Source organism: Chlorocebus sabaeus, chromosome 8, assembly GCF_047675955.1.
Source record: "Chlorocebus sabaeus isolate Y175 chromosome 8, mChlSab1.0.hap1, whole genome shotgun sequence".
In the NCBI taxonomy this organism is placed as follows: Eukaryota; Metazoa; Chordata; class Mammalia; order Primates; family Cercopithecidae; genus Chlorocebus; species Chlorocebus sabaeus.
In genome coordinates, this window is record NC_132911.1 from 101,570,616 (window position 1) to 101,585,424 (window position 14,809).

General features: G+C 42.1%; 1 protein-coding gene across 1 annotated transcript in view; it reads left to right on the forward strand.

The window, feature by feature from the left end:
• LAPTM4B (lysosomal protein transmembrane 4 beta) overlaps positions 1 to 14,809 on the forward strand; it is a 76,336-nt gene that overhangs the window by 35,020 nt on the left and 26,507 nt on the right. The window contains 4 exon segments of the mRNA XM_008001167.3: positions 3,373 to 3,446; positions 4,123 to 4,245; positions 7,188 to 7,286; positions 13,275 to 13,370. Coding sequence (XP_007999358.3) covers positions 3,373 to 3,446; positions 4,123 to 4,245; positions 7,188 to 7,286; positions 13,275 to 13,370 — 392 coding nt within the window.

Genomic DNA, 14,809 nt, shown 5'->3' on the forward strand with positions numbered 1-14,809 from the left:
TTTTGTATTTTTAGTAGAGACGGGTTTCACCATGTTGCCCAAGTTGGTCTTGAACTCCTGGGCTTAAGCGGTATCCGATCCTCCCACCTTGGCCTCCAAAAGTCCTGGGATTGCAGGAGTGAGCCACCGTGCCCGGCCTGTCTCTTTCTTTTCATCCATCCGCCCTCCTATCCTTTCAAAAAAAGTTACATCTTGACTTTTTTTTCTTTTAAAGGATAAATCAAGTAATTACTTGGATTTTTTTTTTTTTTTTTTTTTTTTGAGTTGCAGTCTCACTTTGTCACCCCAGGCTGGAGTACAGTGGCGCCATCTCGGCTCACTGCAACCTCCACCTCTCAGGTTCAAGTGATTCTCCTGCCTTGGTCTCCCGAGTAGCTAGGATTACAGGTGAGCACTACCATGCCCAGCTAATTTTTGTATTTTTAGTAGAGACAGGGTTTCACCATGTTGGACAGGCTGTTCTTGAACTCCTGACCTCAAGTGATCCACCCGCCTCGGCCTCCCACAGTGCTGGGATTACAGGCGTGAGCCACTGCGCCCGTACTGGATGTTTATTTTCAAGGAGACTTTGTGCAAAGGTACACCTTTGTATGTATGAGAAGACCACTAGAGTTGGTGAAGTCACTTGGATCATTTAGGCTAGCCATTTTACTCTTCTTCTCTAGAGTTGAAGAATGGATGGAAGGCCATGGTTACTGGAGCTGGGAATGCGAGAGTCACCTAGATTTAACCTCTTTGTGAGGAGCAGTAACATTTGGACTAGGACTACCACCAACCGAGACAACCTCGGAGTGGGAGGCACCCTCACTCTCTTCCCTCCTTGTGATCTCATTCCCTCACCAGAGGGCGGAGGGCAAAAGAGCTGTATGTTGATAGCCCAAACAGATCACTGCCTGGGGCAGAGAACGGGGTGTTAAAGAATGGTTTTGGAATAGCACCAGAAGCCAGCTGGTAGAGCCACTCCACTACTTATCTTGATGTTCCACCTAACCAAACTGTACATTTCCCTACTTTGCCTACAAGAATACTATAAAAAGCTCTCCTAATGTCTTACTGAAATCTCAGGATGCTATATTAGCCAGGGTTCCCTAGAGGGACAGAACTAATGGGATATATTTAAGGGAGTTTATTGACTTATATGATCACAAGGTGAAGTCGCATAATAGGCCATCTGCAAGTTGAGGAGCAAGGAAGCCAGTGATGGATCATTCTGAGTCCCAAAACCTCAAAAGTAGGGATGCTGACAGTGCAGCCTTCAGTTTGTGGCTAGTGGCCCAAGAACCCCTGGAAAAACCCCTGGTGTAAGTCTAAGAGTACGAAAGCTGAAGAATTTGGCGTCTGATGTTCGAGGGCAGGAAGCATCCAGCACAGGAGAAAGATGGAAGCCAGAAGACTCAGCAAGTCTGCTCTTCCATTTTCTCCTGCCTACTTTATTCTAGCTGGTCTGGCAGCTGATTAGATGGTACCCACCCAGATTGAGGTTGGATCTGCATTTCCCAGTCCACTGACTCAAATGTTAATCTCCTTTGGCAACGCCTTCACGGGCACACCCAGGAACAATATTTTGCATCCTTCAATCTAGTCAAGTTGACATTACAGATACATTAAGCCTACAGAATCCCTTGGATCCGTTGAGGTCCTGTTTGTCACTGGCTGAGCAGGAACTAGGTCAGCTCTGGTGTCCAGTATTCCTCCTTTCGTGCTCTTTTCCTCACCGGCTGCTTCTCTGATGCATTTTATTGTTGTTGTTGTTTACATTTTAATGTTTTTCAATTCAGGATGTGATTTACAATTTAGCAGAGATTTACTATGAGTATTATTTTTTTCCCCTCTAGATCTCTATGTTGAAAAAATTCAAAGCTTTTAGAGAAGTTGCATGTATAATGAAAACCAACATTATTTTTCTCATTAACAATAATTTGTTCTGCCAGATTTAGGAAAAGCAGTTTTAAAAAACCAATAGTTTGGATTTCATTTTTGTAAAATGATTATTATTATTATTATTATTTTTTTTTTTTTTTTTGAGACGGAGTCTCGCTCTGTCACCCAGGCTGGGGTGCAGTGGCTGGATCTCAGCTCACTGCAAGCTCCGCCTCCCGGGTTTATGCCATTCTCCTGCCTCAGCCTCCCAAGTAGCTGGGACTACAGATGCCTGCCACCTCGCCTGGCTAGTTTTTTGTATTTTTTAGTAGGGACGGGGTTTCACCTTGTTAGCCAGGATGGTCTCGATCTCCTGACCTTGTGATCCGCCTGTCTCGGCCTCCCAAAGTGCTGGGATTACAGGCTTGAGCCACCGCGCCCGGCCACTAAAATTATTTCTTATTAAATATTGAGTAGGTATAAAAGAATATTTATAAAATATTTATTACCTGTAGCCAATCATGGTGCTACAAGCACTTGTATACCTGCCAAATTGGTTTAAGAAATTTTTGGCTGGATGCAGTGGCCTGTGCCTGTAATCCCATAGTGACAGTGCTCAGGCAATTGAAACTGCAATGAGCCATGATCGCACCACTGCAACTCCAGCTTGGGAGACCAAACAAGACCCCTTATTTACCAGAGATTGACTAAAGAAAAAAAGAAGTTGAAAGCCGGGCAGGGTGGCTCGTGCTTGTAATCCCAGAACTTTGGGAGGCCGAGGCTGGCAGATCACTTGAAGTCAGGAGTTCGAGACCAGCCTGGCCAACATGGTGAAACCTCTGTCTCTACTGAAAGTTATAAAGAATTAGCTGGGCATGGTGGAGCACACCCGTAGTCTCAGCTACTTAGGGGGCTGAGGTGGGAGACTCGCTTGAGCCTGGGATGTGGAGTTTACCTTGAGCCAATATTGTGCCACTGCTTTCCAGCCCAGGCGATGGAGTGAGACTCTGTCTCAAAAAAAAAAAAAAAAAAAAAAGGATAAAGCAAAATAGAATGAACCGGATGGTATGGCTGTCTTATAGCGAGCAAGAGAGTGGGACAAGGTGAGGCAAGATTAGAGAGGTAGACATGCTCTGGAATAAAGAGGAACATCAAGGCCTTGATAAGAAGTGGAGGTTTTATTTTAAATAAGATGGAAAGCTATGAAGACTTTCATTAGAGCTTTGAGGCACACATGAGTTTATAAAATAGAAGTTAGACACCTATATATCTATAAAATAATACCTAATTCATGATTTATATAATCCAGTGGACCAGAAGAACAAACATTTAAAAAATCTGTAAACCAATATCCCTTTTTCTATTTAGAGTAATCTCTTAGTATAAAGTTCTTAGTAACTTTATACTAGTTTATTTACAAAATGCCTTTGAGAAGAGACTGAACGTGTTCAAACAGTGGATCCACTACTGATTTGTCTTTTTAAAAAAAATTTCTTTTTAATCTTTTGGCAGACATGTGCATTGCCATTGCGATTTCTCTTCTCATGATTCTGATATGTGCTATGGCTACTTACGGAGCGTACAAGGTAAGCAGCTTGCAGTAAAATGCTGGCCTTTTCCTTGGTCTCTTACATGTGTAATCTGTGCTGCTAAAGTCTATAGTAAGTGAGAAGTGACTTTCCAGTTTTCGGTTAAGAATCTCTGTTTAAATCTCTCGTTTGTATTATGTGGTACTAGGAAAACCAATATTATAGTCCTGGAAATTTTTTTTTTTTTTTTTTTTGGGAAGACAGGATCTCACCCTGTCACACAGGTTGTAATAGAGTGGTGTGATCTTAGCTTACTGCAATCTCCGCCTCCCAAATTCAAGTGATTCTTCCACCTCAGCCTCCAGAGTAGCTGGGACTATGGGTGTGCACCACCATACTTTGCTGATTTTGGTATTTTTTAGTAGAGATGTGATTTCACCATGTTGGGCAGGCTAGTCTCAAACTCCTGACCTCAAGTGATCCACCCACCTCAGCCTCCCAAAATGCTGGGATTACAGGTGTGAGCCACCACACATAGCCAGCCCTGGAAATGTTCACTGAAGCTTCTTTGTTGACTGCTTATTTTTAGCATACCAGTTTCCATGATGACATGGGTTAATGAAGTCCAATTTTTCCATTTCCTTTCAGATTAATAAAATATTTATTTGAATTTAACAAAGTATTGTTTTATAATATTGAACACATTTAACTTTCTATTTTCTGTTCTGTTTAGCAACGCGCAGCCTGGATCATCCCATTCTTCTGTTACCAGATCTTTGATTTTGCCCTGAACACCTTGGTTGCAATCACTGTGCTTGTTTATCCAAACTCCATTCAGGAATACATACGGCAACTGGTATGTGAACCTCTTACTGCTCCTTTTCATTAATTCTTTTCATTAGGGAAGCTGGTTAAGGGATGTAGTTATAGAGATACACAGACATTAATTTCAGGATTTTTAGCTTGCAGCTGAAATACCAATAAGAATTTTTTTTTTTTTTTTTTTTTTTTTGAGATAGAGTCTTGCTCTTGTTGCCCAGGCTGGAGTGCAATGATGTGATCTTGGCTCACTGCAACCTCTGCCTCCAGGGTCTCAGCCTCCCAGCTAGCTGGGATTATAGGCATGCACCAACATACCTGGCTAATTTTGTATTTTTAGTAGAGATGGGGCTTCACTGTGTGGGTCAGGCTGGTCTCGAACTCCTGACTTCAGGCGATCCACCCATCTCGGCCTCCCAAAGTGCTGGGATTACAGGTGTGAGCCACTGTGTCTGGCCTGATAAGAAAGTTTTGAGGGCCGGGATTGTGATTGGTGGCAGTGATGGTGGTGTTTGATGTGCCTACTTAAATTATAGTCCAGTTACTAATAGTTTTATTTGGTAAAATGTAGTTTCCTCAGTAATCAACAAAGGATAGCTTTTTGCCTCTGCTAGTGTATTGAAAGTGAAACTCTGCTCAAAAACAAAATAATTAGCTGGGAAAGGTGGCACACGCCTGTGACCCTAGCTACTCGGGAGGCTGAGGCAGGAGAATTGCTTGAACGTGGGAGGTAGAGGCTGCGGTGAGCCAAGATCACACCCCTGCACTCCAGCCTGGGCAATAGAGTGAGGCCTCGTCTAAAAAAAAAGAAAAATCAAAAGAAAGTGGAACTCTTCTCTATACTAGCTCCCAAATTTGTTTGACCATAGAATCCCTTTCTCAAGCATCATTTTGGGACTAGTTTATGGTTAAACGTCCTTTTGACCATATGAGTGAATATTTGTGGCAGGGTATTAAGAAGCTTATAATGGTTATGAGGTTGGAATAACTTTATTTTTGAGACAGGGTCTCTGTCACCCAGGCTGGAGTGCAGTGGCGTGATTATGGCTCACTGCAGCGTTGACCTCCCAGTCTCACGTGATCCTCCCATCTCAACCTCTTGAGTAGCTGGCACTACAGGCATGCACCACCATGCCCACCTAATTTTTCTTTTTGCATCTTTTGTAGAGATGGGAGTTTCACCACGTTGCCCGGATTTGTCTCAAACTCCTGGACTCAAGTGATCCTCCAGCATTGGCCTCCCAAAGTGCTGGCATTATAGGTCTGACTCACTGTACCAGGCCAATTTTTTTGTTTGTTTGTTTGTTTGTTTGTTTGTTTTGAGACAGAGTCTTACTCTGTCATCCAGGCTGGAGTGCAGTGGTGCGATCTCAGCTCTTTGCAACCTCCGCCTCCCTGGATTCAAGCCATTCTCCTGCCTCATTCTCCTGAGTAGCTGGGATTACAGGCACCCACTACCATGCCTGGCTAATTTTTTGTATTTTTAGTAGAGATGGGGTTTCACCATCTTTTCCAGGCTGGTCTCAAACTTTTAGCCTCAGGGGATCCACCCTCATCGGCCTCCCAGAGTGCTGGGAATATAGGCGCCCAATACCATGCCCGGTTAATTTTTGTATTTTTTTAGTAGAGGTGGGGTTTTGCCATGTTGTCTAGGCTGGTCTCGAACTCCTGACCTCAGGTGATCCACCCGCCTTGACCTCCCAAAGTGCTAAGATTACAAGCATGAGCCACCATGCCCGGCTTGCAACCTCAATGTTCTGGGCTCAAGTCATGCTCCCAGCTCAGCCTCCCAAGTAGTTTGAACTATAGACATGCACCACCATGCCCAACTAAATTTGTATTTTTAGTAGAGATGGGGTTTGACTATGTTGTCCAGGCTGGTCTCAAACACCTGTACTCAAGCAATCTGCCTGTCGCAGCCTCCCAAAGTGCTGAAATTACAGGCGCGAGCCAGTGTGCTTAGCCAAGTTATTTTATTAAAGAATAAAGTTGCATGATCTGATCACAAAGAATGACGATTTTATTTCTTAGATATTTTGTCCCAAGTGAAAGGAGACTGAAAACCATTAGGTGGTGTTCACCCTGGTGAGCAGGAGCCAAGCACATGAGTCATGGGCCTTCTCCATGTTCTTCCTCAACATTGGAAACAACTTTGTTTCAGAATATTGTTCATGAGGAATCCAAACACATAGTGTTGAACAGTGAAGAAGAGATAAAAGATGAGATAGCACAGTAGGCCTCCTTCCCATTCACTTGCCTAGGCCAGTGATGTAGGCGTTGATCCTTGCTGTGTGAGTGTTTTGTGGGGAAAGTCCAGCAACTCCCTCTAACCATAGTAACCGACTTTGATCCTCCTGAGAAGGTTCCCTTTGACCTGGTTGTTAAGCATTGTGGATAGTAGTGCTTATTTTGCCCTGCCCTGGAAGTACTTATTAGTATAAGAGAATATGCTGTTTTGGGAGAAGTACCATCAACACAAATGCTCTTTGTAAAGAAGCCATCATTTTAGTAGGTTTCTGTTCCTTGCCCTGCATATGCCCTTTAGAATGGTTCAGAACTTTTTTTTTTGAGACATAGTCTGGCTCTGTTGCCCAGGTGGCTGGAGTGCAGTGGCATGATCTCGGCTCACTGCAACCTCCCGCACCAGGGCTCAAGTGATTTGCTCACCCCAGCCTCCCAAGTAGCTGAGCTGGGCGACAGGGAGAAACTCCGTTTAAAAAAAAAAAGGAATGGTTCAGAACTTGCAGAGAATCCAAATTTCAGAGATCCCTGGATATACAAAATGTCCCTGCATACAGATCACTGACTTCTTTTATATGGTAGGAGGGCAGAGTCAGGCTAGAAATTTTGTATTCATCCTAAATAATAGCTGTCTGCTTTAATCAGTTGCTTTCTGATAAGCATGTCTGAATTGGTGCCCAAGGAATACTGTCTGGAATGATTAATGAGATTTACTAATGAGGCCCTTTTCTTTTGCAGCCTCCTAATTTTCCCTACAGAGATGATGTCATGTCAGTGAATCCTACCTGTTTGGTCCTTATTATTCTTCTATTTATTAGCATTATCTTGACTTTTAAGGTAAGCATGAAGATTTTACTTATAGTCTAAAAATATTAAGTGTATTCCTGAATGCCAAAGAAGTAAACAAACTTTGGTCAGTTTGTCTTTCTTTGGACATCCAAATTGCTTTTTGATTTCCTAAGATTACAATTCCTATGCTGTCTGTATTAGAGGTAAACACTAACCAAAATTCCACAGTTTGATCAAGGAGTCCAAAATATATTTGGACAGAGATAAGTTAACATAATGTTATACATTACATAGTATATAATACTGCAAGGTCTGTTACAAGGTCTGTGTAGTGAATATTCTTTTGTAATTTTTTGCTAAAAGTGTAGTATTTTCTGAATATTGTTCTATCTCAATCCATTATACGAATATCATTATTTAATAAATTACCTGTTGTTGAACATTGAGACATTTCACTTAAATATATTCACTGCAACCCTGTTAAGTACATCCTTATATTTATGCATTTATCTCAAGATAAATTTCTTTATTTTTTTGTTTTGTATTTTTTATTTTTTGAGACAGAGTCTCACTCTGTTGCCCAGGCTGGAGTACAGTGGCGCAACCTTGGCTCACTGCAAGCTTCGCCTCCCGGGTTCATGACATTCTCCTTCCTCAGTCTCCCCAGTAGCTGGGACCACAGGCGCCCACCACCAAGCCCGGCTAATTTTTTTGTATTTTTAATAGAGATGGGGTTTCACCATGTTAGCCAGGATGGTCTCGATCTCCTGACTTCGTGATCCGCAGGAGAATGGTGCGAACCCAGGAGGCAGAGCTTGCAGTGAGCTGAGATCGTGCCACTGTACTCCAACCTGGGTGACAGAGCGAGACTCTATCTCAAAAAAAAAAAAAAAATGAAATGTTGGGTTGGTCAGGTTCAACACCAGGTCTGCGAAGTCTGGCGGAGTCAAAGGAATGAGACAAGTTAAGAGTACATAGGGTGGGTCCAGGGGTCCAATGCCAGTTTGGAGGCTGCGAAGGCCCCGAGCTCTGGGAGCCCACACTATTGGTAATCAAACAAAGAAGCAGGTAGTGAGGACGTGCGGATATGGGGGTAGACAGGTGAGGACGTGAGAATAGAAAGGTAGCGGTGCATCAGGCATAGCTGTGATGGTTTAACATATGCTCTGGTACTTGAGATAAGGGAGAACAGGTTCTTCTAATTCGAGATACAATCAATTTATGATCTTTGGAGAGCAAGGAGCAAGGGGCCAGTGAGTCTGGACACATTCCAGAGGCTACAAGGGGTTTTATGCCCTGAGCCCTGGGTTCTGTCCAAGCCACAAGGGGTTTTATGCCCTGGACTTAGATTGTAGTGTGACAGGGCAGCTTTCCACCCTTTGGCACAATTTGGTGTTCCATGGGCCACAAGGGGTTTTAGACCCTGGACTCAGAACATGTTCCAAGACTCTTTTACGTTATGTCAGACAAGCAAGCCTTGCCTCAGCTCTTCTGCCAACATACATACATACATACATACAATAATGAAAGAAAATCAATTGAGTCTAAATTTCCATCATAAAACACATGATTTCGGGTGTCATTCAGTAGTTAAGGATGTGAGTGAATTTTACACACAGATGTTGGTCCTTACTGCCTTGCAGCTCCAGCTCCTCCGTTCTAGCTTCTTGGCTGCTATTTGACCCCCAAGCCCTTGAGGCTAGAGCTGCCTACCATCCAGGCTGCAGGCAGAGCTGGCAGTGCCCCCTGGTGAAAGGCCACAGACTCACATCTCACTCATTGTAGTTTGTCTTTGAAGGGTAGACTCCCTTTTGACTTCTGCATGTTTTTGGTTACTCTCCCATGACTTAAAATTTGTGCGTGAGTAATTTTTCTAGATTTTATAAATCTTACCTGCAGGAAGGTTAGTCTGACCAAGGTAACTCTGCCATTACCAGAAACTCGGAAGCTAGAACCTCCCAATTATCTTTAAAAAGGCTTTTTAAATCTTTTAAACATTTTCACTAGTACTTATTTGAAATGCCCACATCACAATTTTGAGTCAGAGGACCTAGGGTTGGCTTCTGTCAGTATGACTTCTATTTTATTTTATTTATTTATTTATTTTTAAAGGCACAACCATGTTCATCATTACTAGTCATGTAGTCTAAATTAGCAAAACCATAGCAGAATAAAATGCAATACTGGTTGATGTATTTATACAGATATTAAAAGATATTTTTGAATGCACTTAATTTTTTAAAAATGTTTGTGGGTACATAGTAAGTATGTGTATTTATGGGGTATATGAGATATTTTGGTACAGTGCAGAATAATCACATCATGGAAAATTGGGTGCCCATCCCCTTAAGCATTTAGTTATACTCTTTTAGTTATTTTTTAGTTATTTATTTATTTTTTTTGAGACAAAGTGTCGCTCTGTCGCCCAAGCTGGAGTGCAGTGGCACCATCCCGGCTCACTGCAAGCTCCGCCTCCCTGGTTCAAGTGATTCTCCTGCCTCAGCCTCCCTAGTAGTTGGGACTACAGGCGTGTGCCATCACGCCTGGCTAATTTTTTGTGTTTTTAGTAGAGACAGAGTTTCATCATTTAGCCAGGATGGTCTCAATCTCCTGACTTTGTGATCTTCCCACTTCGGCCTCCCAAAGTGCTGGAATTACAGATGTGAGCCACCACACCTTTTACTTATTTTTAAATGTTGTCAATACTACCTTTAGCTTTGTGGTCAGAGCCTTGGTTTCTTTATTTACTAAATAGTGGTAATTAATAAAACATTCTGCAGCATGACTGAGATAATGGAAGGTGCTTCATTTATTCAGCAAATATTTATTGAGAAGCTCTCATGTGGCAGATTCTGTTCTAGTACTGTGGTTTGGTAGTGAATAAGAAAAATCCTTGCCCTAAGGTGCTTTTATAAATTGCAAAACACAAATATTGTCTCATAAATGGGGCCATACTAATTGTTCACATCAATGTCTCTAACATGGGAGAAATGTATATGCGTGTGTGTGATAAAATTTTATTTTATATATTTTTATTATATATATTATATAATTTTTTTTATAGATGAGGGGGTCTTACTATGTTGCCCAGGCTGGTCTCAAACTTTTGGGCTCAAGTAATTCTCCTGCCTCAGCCTCCCCCAGTGTTGGGATTATAAGTGTGAGCCAGTGGGCCCTGGCCAGTGCCTTCATTATCCCTCCCAGCACTAAACTGATGCGTTGGCACCTAGAGACTCCATAATTATTAGTTTTTATTTTTATTTTTATTTTTTTCAAGACAGGGTCTTGTTCTGTGGCCCAGGCTGGAGAGAAGTGGCCTGGTGTGATCTTACCTCACTGCCACCTCTGTGTCCCAGGCTCTGGTGATCCTCCCGCCTGGCCAGTAGTAGCTGGTACTGTAGGCACACACCACCACACCTGGCGAATTTTTCCATTTTTATTAGAGATGAGGTTTCGCTATGTCACCCAGGCTGGTCTGGAACTCCTGGGCTCAAGTGATCCATCTGCCTCCTCCTCCCAAAGTGCTGGGATTATAGGCATGAGCCACCTCGTGTAACCAAGACTCAGTAATTGTTAGTATAGATTAATAGGAGTATGCATGTTTTGGTTTTATATACTGGTTCACTGGATTAGTGCCTCTCATCACCAAAATTTACTCCTACTCTGTGATAAGTGTTATCACCACAACGATTCTTTGAAGCCCCAAAACAAGACACTTGTCAGCTTTGCTCTGCCCTGAGAGAGAAAAGGAAGCAGTGCTTAACCCCTAGCTCTGCAGATAGATGATGGGAAGAATCTATCAGTGCAAGTTAATTTGGGAAATACACTAAATAGTTCTTTTTTTTTTTTTTTTTTTTTGAGACAGTCTCGCTGTCGCCCAAGGTGGAGTGCAGTGATGCAGTCTTGGCTCACTGCAAGCTCCGCCTCTGGGTTAACTCCATTCTCCTGCTTGAACCTCCCGAGTAGCTGGGACCGTAGGTGCTCACCACCACGCCCGGCTAATTTTTTGTATTTTTAGTAGAGTTTCACCATGTGAGCCAAGATGATCTCGATCTCCTGACCTCGTGATCCACCCACCTCGGCCTCCCAAAGTGCTGGCATTACAGGCGTGAGCCACCATGCCTGGCCCACTAAATAGTTCTAATTCAATATTGCAGAAGTGTCAAATAAGAAATAAGGCCAATGAAAGAAGTACCTAGGCTTTTAAAGACAGCAGGTCGAGGTTTCTCGCCTTTTGGAATGTGTAGTAGGTGAATGCATGTGGCCGTGCAAAGGCCCTTGAGACTGCCTATTCTGGGCATTCCATACAAATGCAATCATCATGCAATATGTTTTTTTGGTTGTGTGCGTTTTCTTTTTTTTTGTTGTTTTGAGACAGAGTCTCACTCTGTCACCCAGGCTGGAGTGCAGTGACGCAGTCTCGGCTCACTGCAGCCTCTACCTCCCAGGTTCGCTAGAGTCTCCTGCCTCAGCCTCCCACATAGCCGAGATTACAGGCATGCGTCACAATGTCTGACTGATTTTTGTATTTTTAGTGGAGACGGGGTTTCACCGTGTTGGCCAGGCTGGTCTCAAACTCTTGGGCTCAAGTGATCCACCCATCTCAGCCTCCCAAAATGCTGGGATTACAGGTGCGAGCCATCGTGCCCAGTCCCATTATTATTATTTTTTATTTTGGAGATGGAGTCTTGCTCTGTCACCCAGGGTGGAGTGCAGTGGCACAATCTTGACTCACTGCAACCTCCGCCTCCTGGGTTCAAGCAATTCTCCTGCCTCAGCCTCCTGAGTAACTGGGACTACAGGCGCATGCTGCCACACGCAGCTAATTTTTTGTATTTTAGTAGATATGGAGTTTCACAGTGTTGCTCAGGCTGTTCTCGAACTCCTAAACTCAGGCAATCCACCTGCCTTGGCCTCCCAAAGTGTTAGGATTACAGGCGTGAGCTGCCGCGCCCGGCCCTGGCCCCATTATTTTTATTGTTGTTAATACCACATTGTTTGGATGGGGCCGCATTTTGTCTATCCATTCGTCAGCAGAGGGACATTTGGGTTGCTTCTACTTTTTGGCTATTATGAATAATGCTGCTGTGAACATTCAAGTTTTTGTGTGGATGTATATTTTCATTTTATTGGGTATATATTATATATATATATATATACTATATAATACCTAGGAGCATAGGAGTGGAATTGCTGGGTCATGTTGTAACTCTGTTTAACCTTTCGAGGACCTGCCAGACTTTTCCAGAGTGGCTGCAACCATTTTACATTCTCATAAGCGACGTGTTTCCTGGATTTTAGCAATCTAGTTTCTTGATGTGTTTAAACTTCTTTTAATCAAAGAATTTTAATGTTAAGGGATTTTGAAATCATTTAATTCTAATCCAGTTACACATGATGGAATGAAAGTGCAGAGAGTTCATAGCTTAAACATCTTCCATGAACTCATGTTTCATTTCTAAGCAGTATTTATGTTGGACATTAATTTTAAGTATCTTCATTTGGATATTTCATTAATAAAGGGGAAATGTTTTAGTGAATTTTATTGACTGTGAGATGAATTTATACGCTATGAAATTTTTTTTAAAGAAATTGACTTGTGTAATAAAATCATAGATAATCATGTAAAAGAAATTTCCAAAGAAGCAGTTAAAATGTGGCGATAAATGAGTTAATGCATTTGATTGTTCTGTGAATTTAGGAGCAATAAATGTTAATTGTGTGCTTGTTCTTTCCAGATACCTATTAGAAATTTCTCATTCAACTCTCAACCCCTCCCCTCCCCCACCTTCCCCCAGTACCACCCCCACATCCCCACTGGTGTAATAGAATACGGCTTCAGTAGCACATTGTGCCAAGAAGTGACTATACCCAACATTTGTACTTTCAGGGACTTTTGGTTTAGTAGAGCTGTTATAATATGTGTATTTATTGCTTATGTTAATAAAAGTTTTATAATATGGCTTTATCTGTGTGGTATTCGAAATTACCTGCAGTTTGAAAATTAAAAATCTGATAATCACTCCTCATTTTCAGGGTTACTTGATTAGCTGTGTTTGGAACTGCTACCGATACATCAATGGCAGGAACTCCTCTGATGTCCTCGTTTATGTTACCAGCAATGACACTACGGTAGGTATGATGTCACTTATGGTAGAGATCTCGCCCACACCTCTACTGTATGATTATCTTGAAATGTTTCTAGTGTTTGCTACATTTTTACTGTTATTGAAACATACTCATGAGCTGCTTAGTTATCAAAAGATTCATCTTAGTTATCAAAATACTCATTTAACTATGAAGTTAAATGAAATGTATTTTGTTTTTCTTACAGGATATTAAAATCTAGATGGCTCAACTCTGGTTTATTTTAAAATATGTTACAGATAGATAATATATGTACCTTACTGTAATTATTTATCTTAAATCTGCATTATTTTTATTTTTTTGTTCCTTTTTTTTATTATACTTTAAGTTCTAGGGTACATATGCACAACGTGCAGGTTTGTTACATATGTATACATGTGCCATGTTGGTGTGCACCCATTAACTCGTCATTTACATTAGGTATATCTCCTAATGCTATCCCTCCCCTCTACCCCCTCCCCACAATAGGACCCGGTGTGTGATGCTCCCCTTCCTGTGTCCAAGTGATCTCATTGTTCAGTTCCCACCTATGAGTGAGAACATGGGGTATTTGGTTTTCTGTTCTTGCGATAGTTTGCTGAGAATGATGGTTTCCAGCTGCATCCATGTCCCTACAAAGGACACGAACTCATCCTTTTTTATGGCTGCATAGTATTCCATGGTATATATGTGCCACATTTTCTTAATCCAGTCTGTCACTGATGGACATTTGGGTTGATTCCAAGTCTTTGCTATTGTGTTAAATCTGCATTATTAAACCATGGTATATAATTCTAGATATTGCTTCTGCATTGTATGACATTATATTAACTCACTTTATATGTGAAGTTAAACCAAGATGCGATGTTTACAGGTAGGTAAAAAAAAACAAAACTATGTCTTTATAATTTACCTTATGTGCGTATTCTTAGTAAAATAGATGATCTCAGCCGGGCGCGGTGGCTCATGCCTGTAATCTCAGCACTTTGGGAGGCCGCGGTGGGTGGATCACAAGGTCAGGAGATCGAGACTATCCTGGCTAACACGGTGAAACCCCATCTCTACTAAAAATATTTTAAAAAATTAGCCGAGCGTGGTGGCGGGCGCCTGTAGTCCCAGCTACTGGGGAGGCTGAGGCAGGAGAATGGCGTGAACCCGGGAGGCAGAGCTTGCAGTGAGCCAAGATCACGCCACTGCACTCCATCCTGGGCAACAGAGTGAGACTCCGTCTCAAAAAAAAAAAAAAAGTGAAATAGATGATCTCTGTTCTGCTACTAGTGGTTCATACTTTAAAATTACAAACCTGTCATAAAAGATCTGTGAAAACGTGTCTTCACTGAAGAGTCTATGAAAGCATATGCACTTTATGTAAATTATCTTGAAATTTCCTGGCTTATGGTAAGATGAAGGTGTAATCCTCACGGTGTCTCTGTCGTCACTGTTTT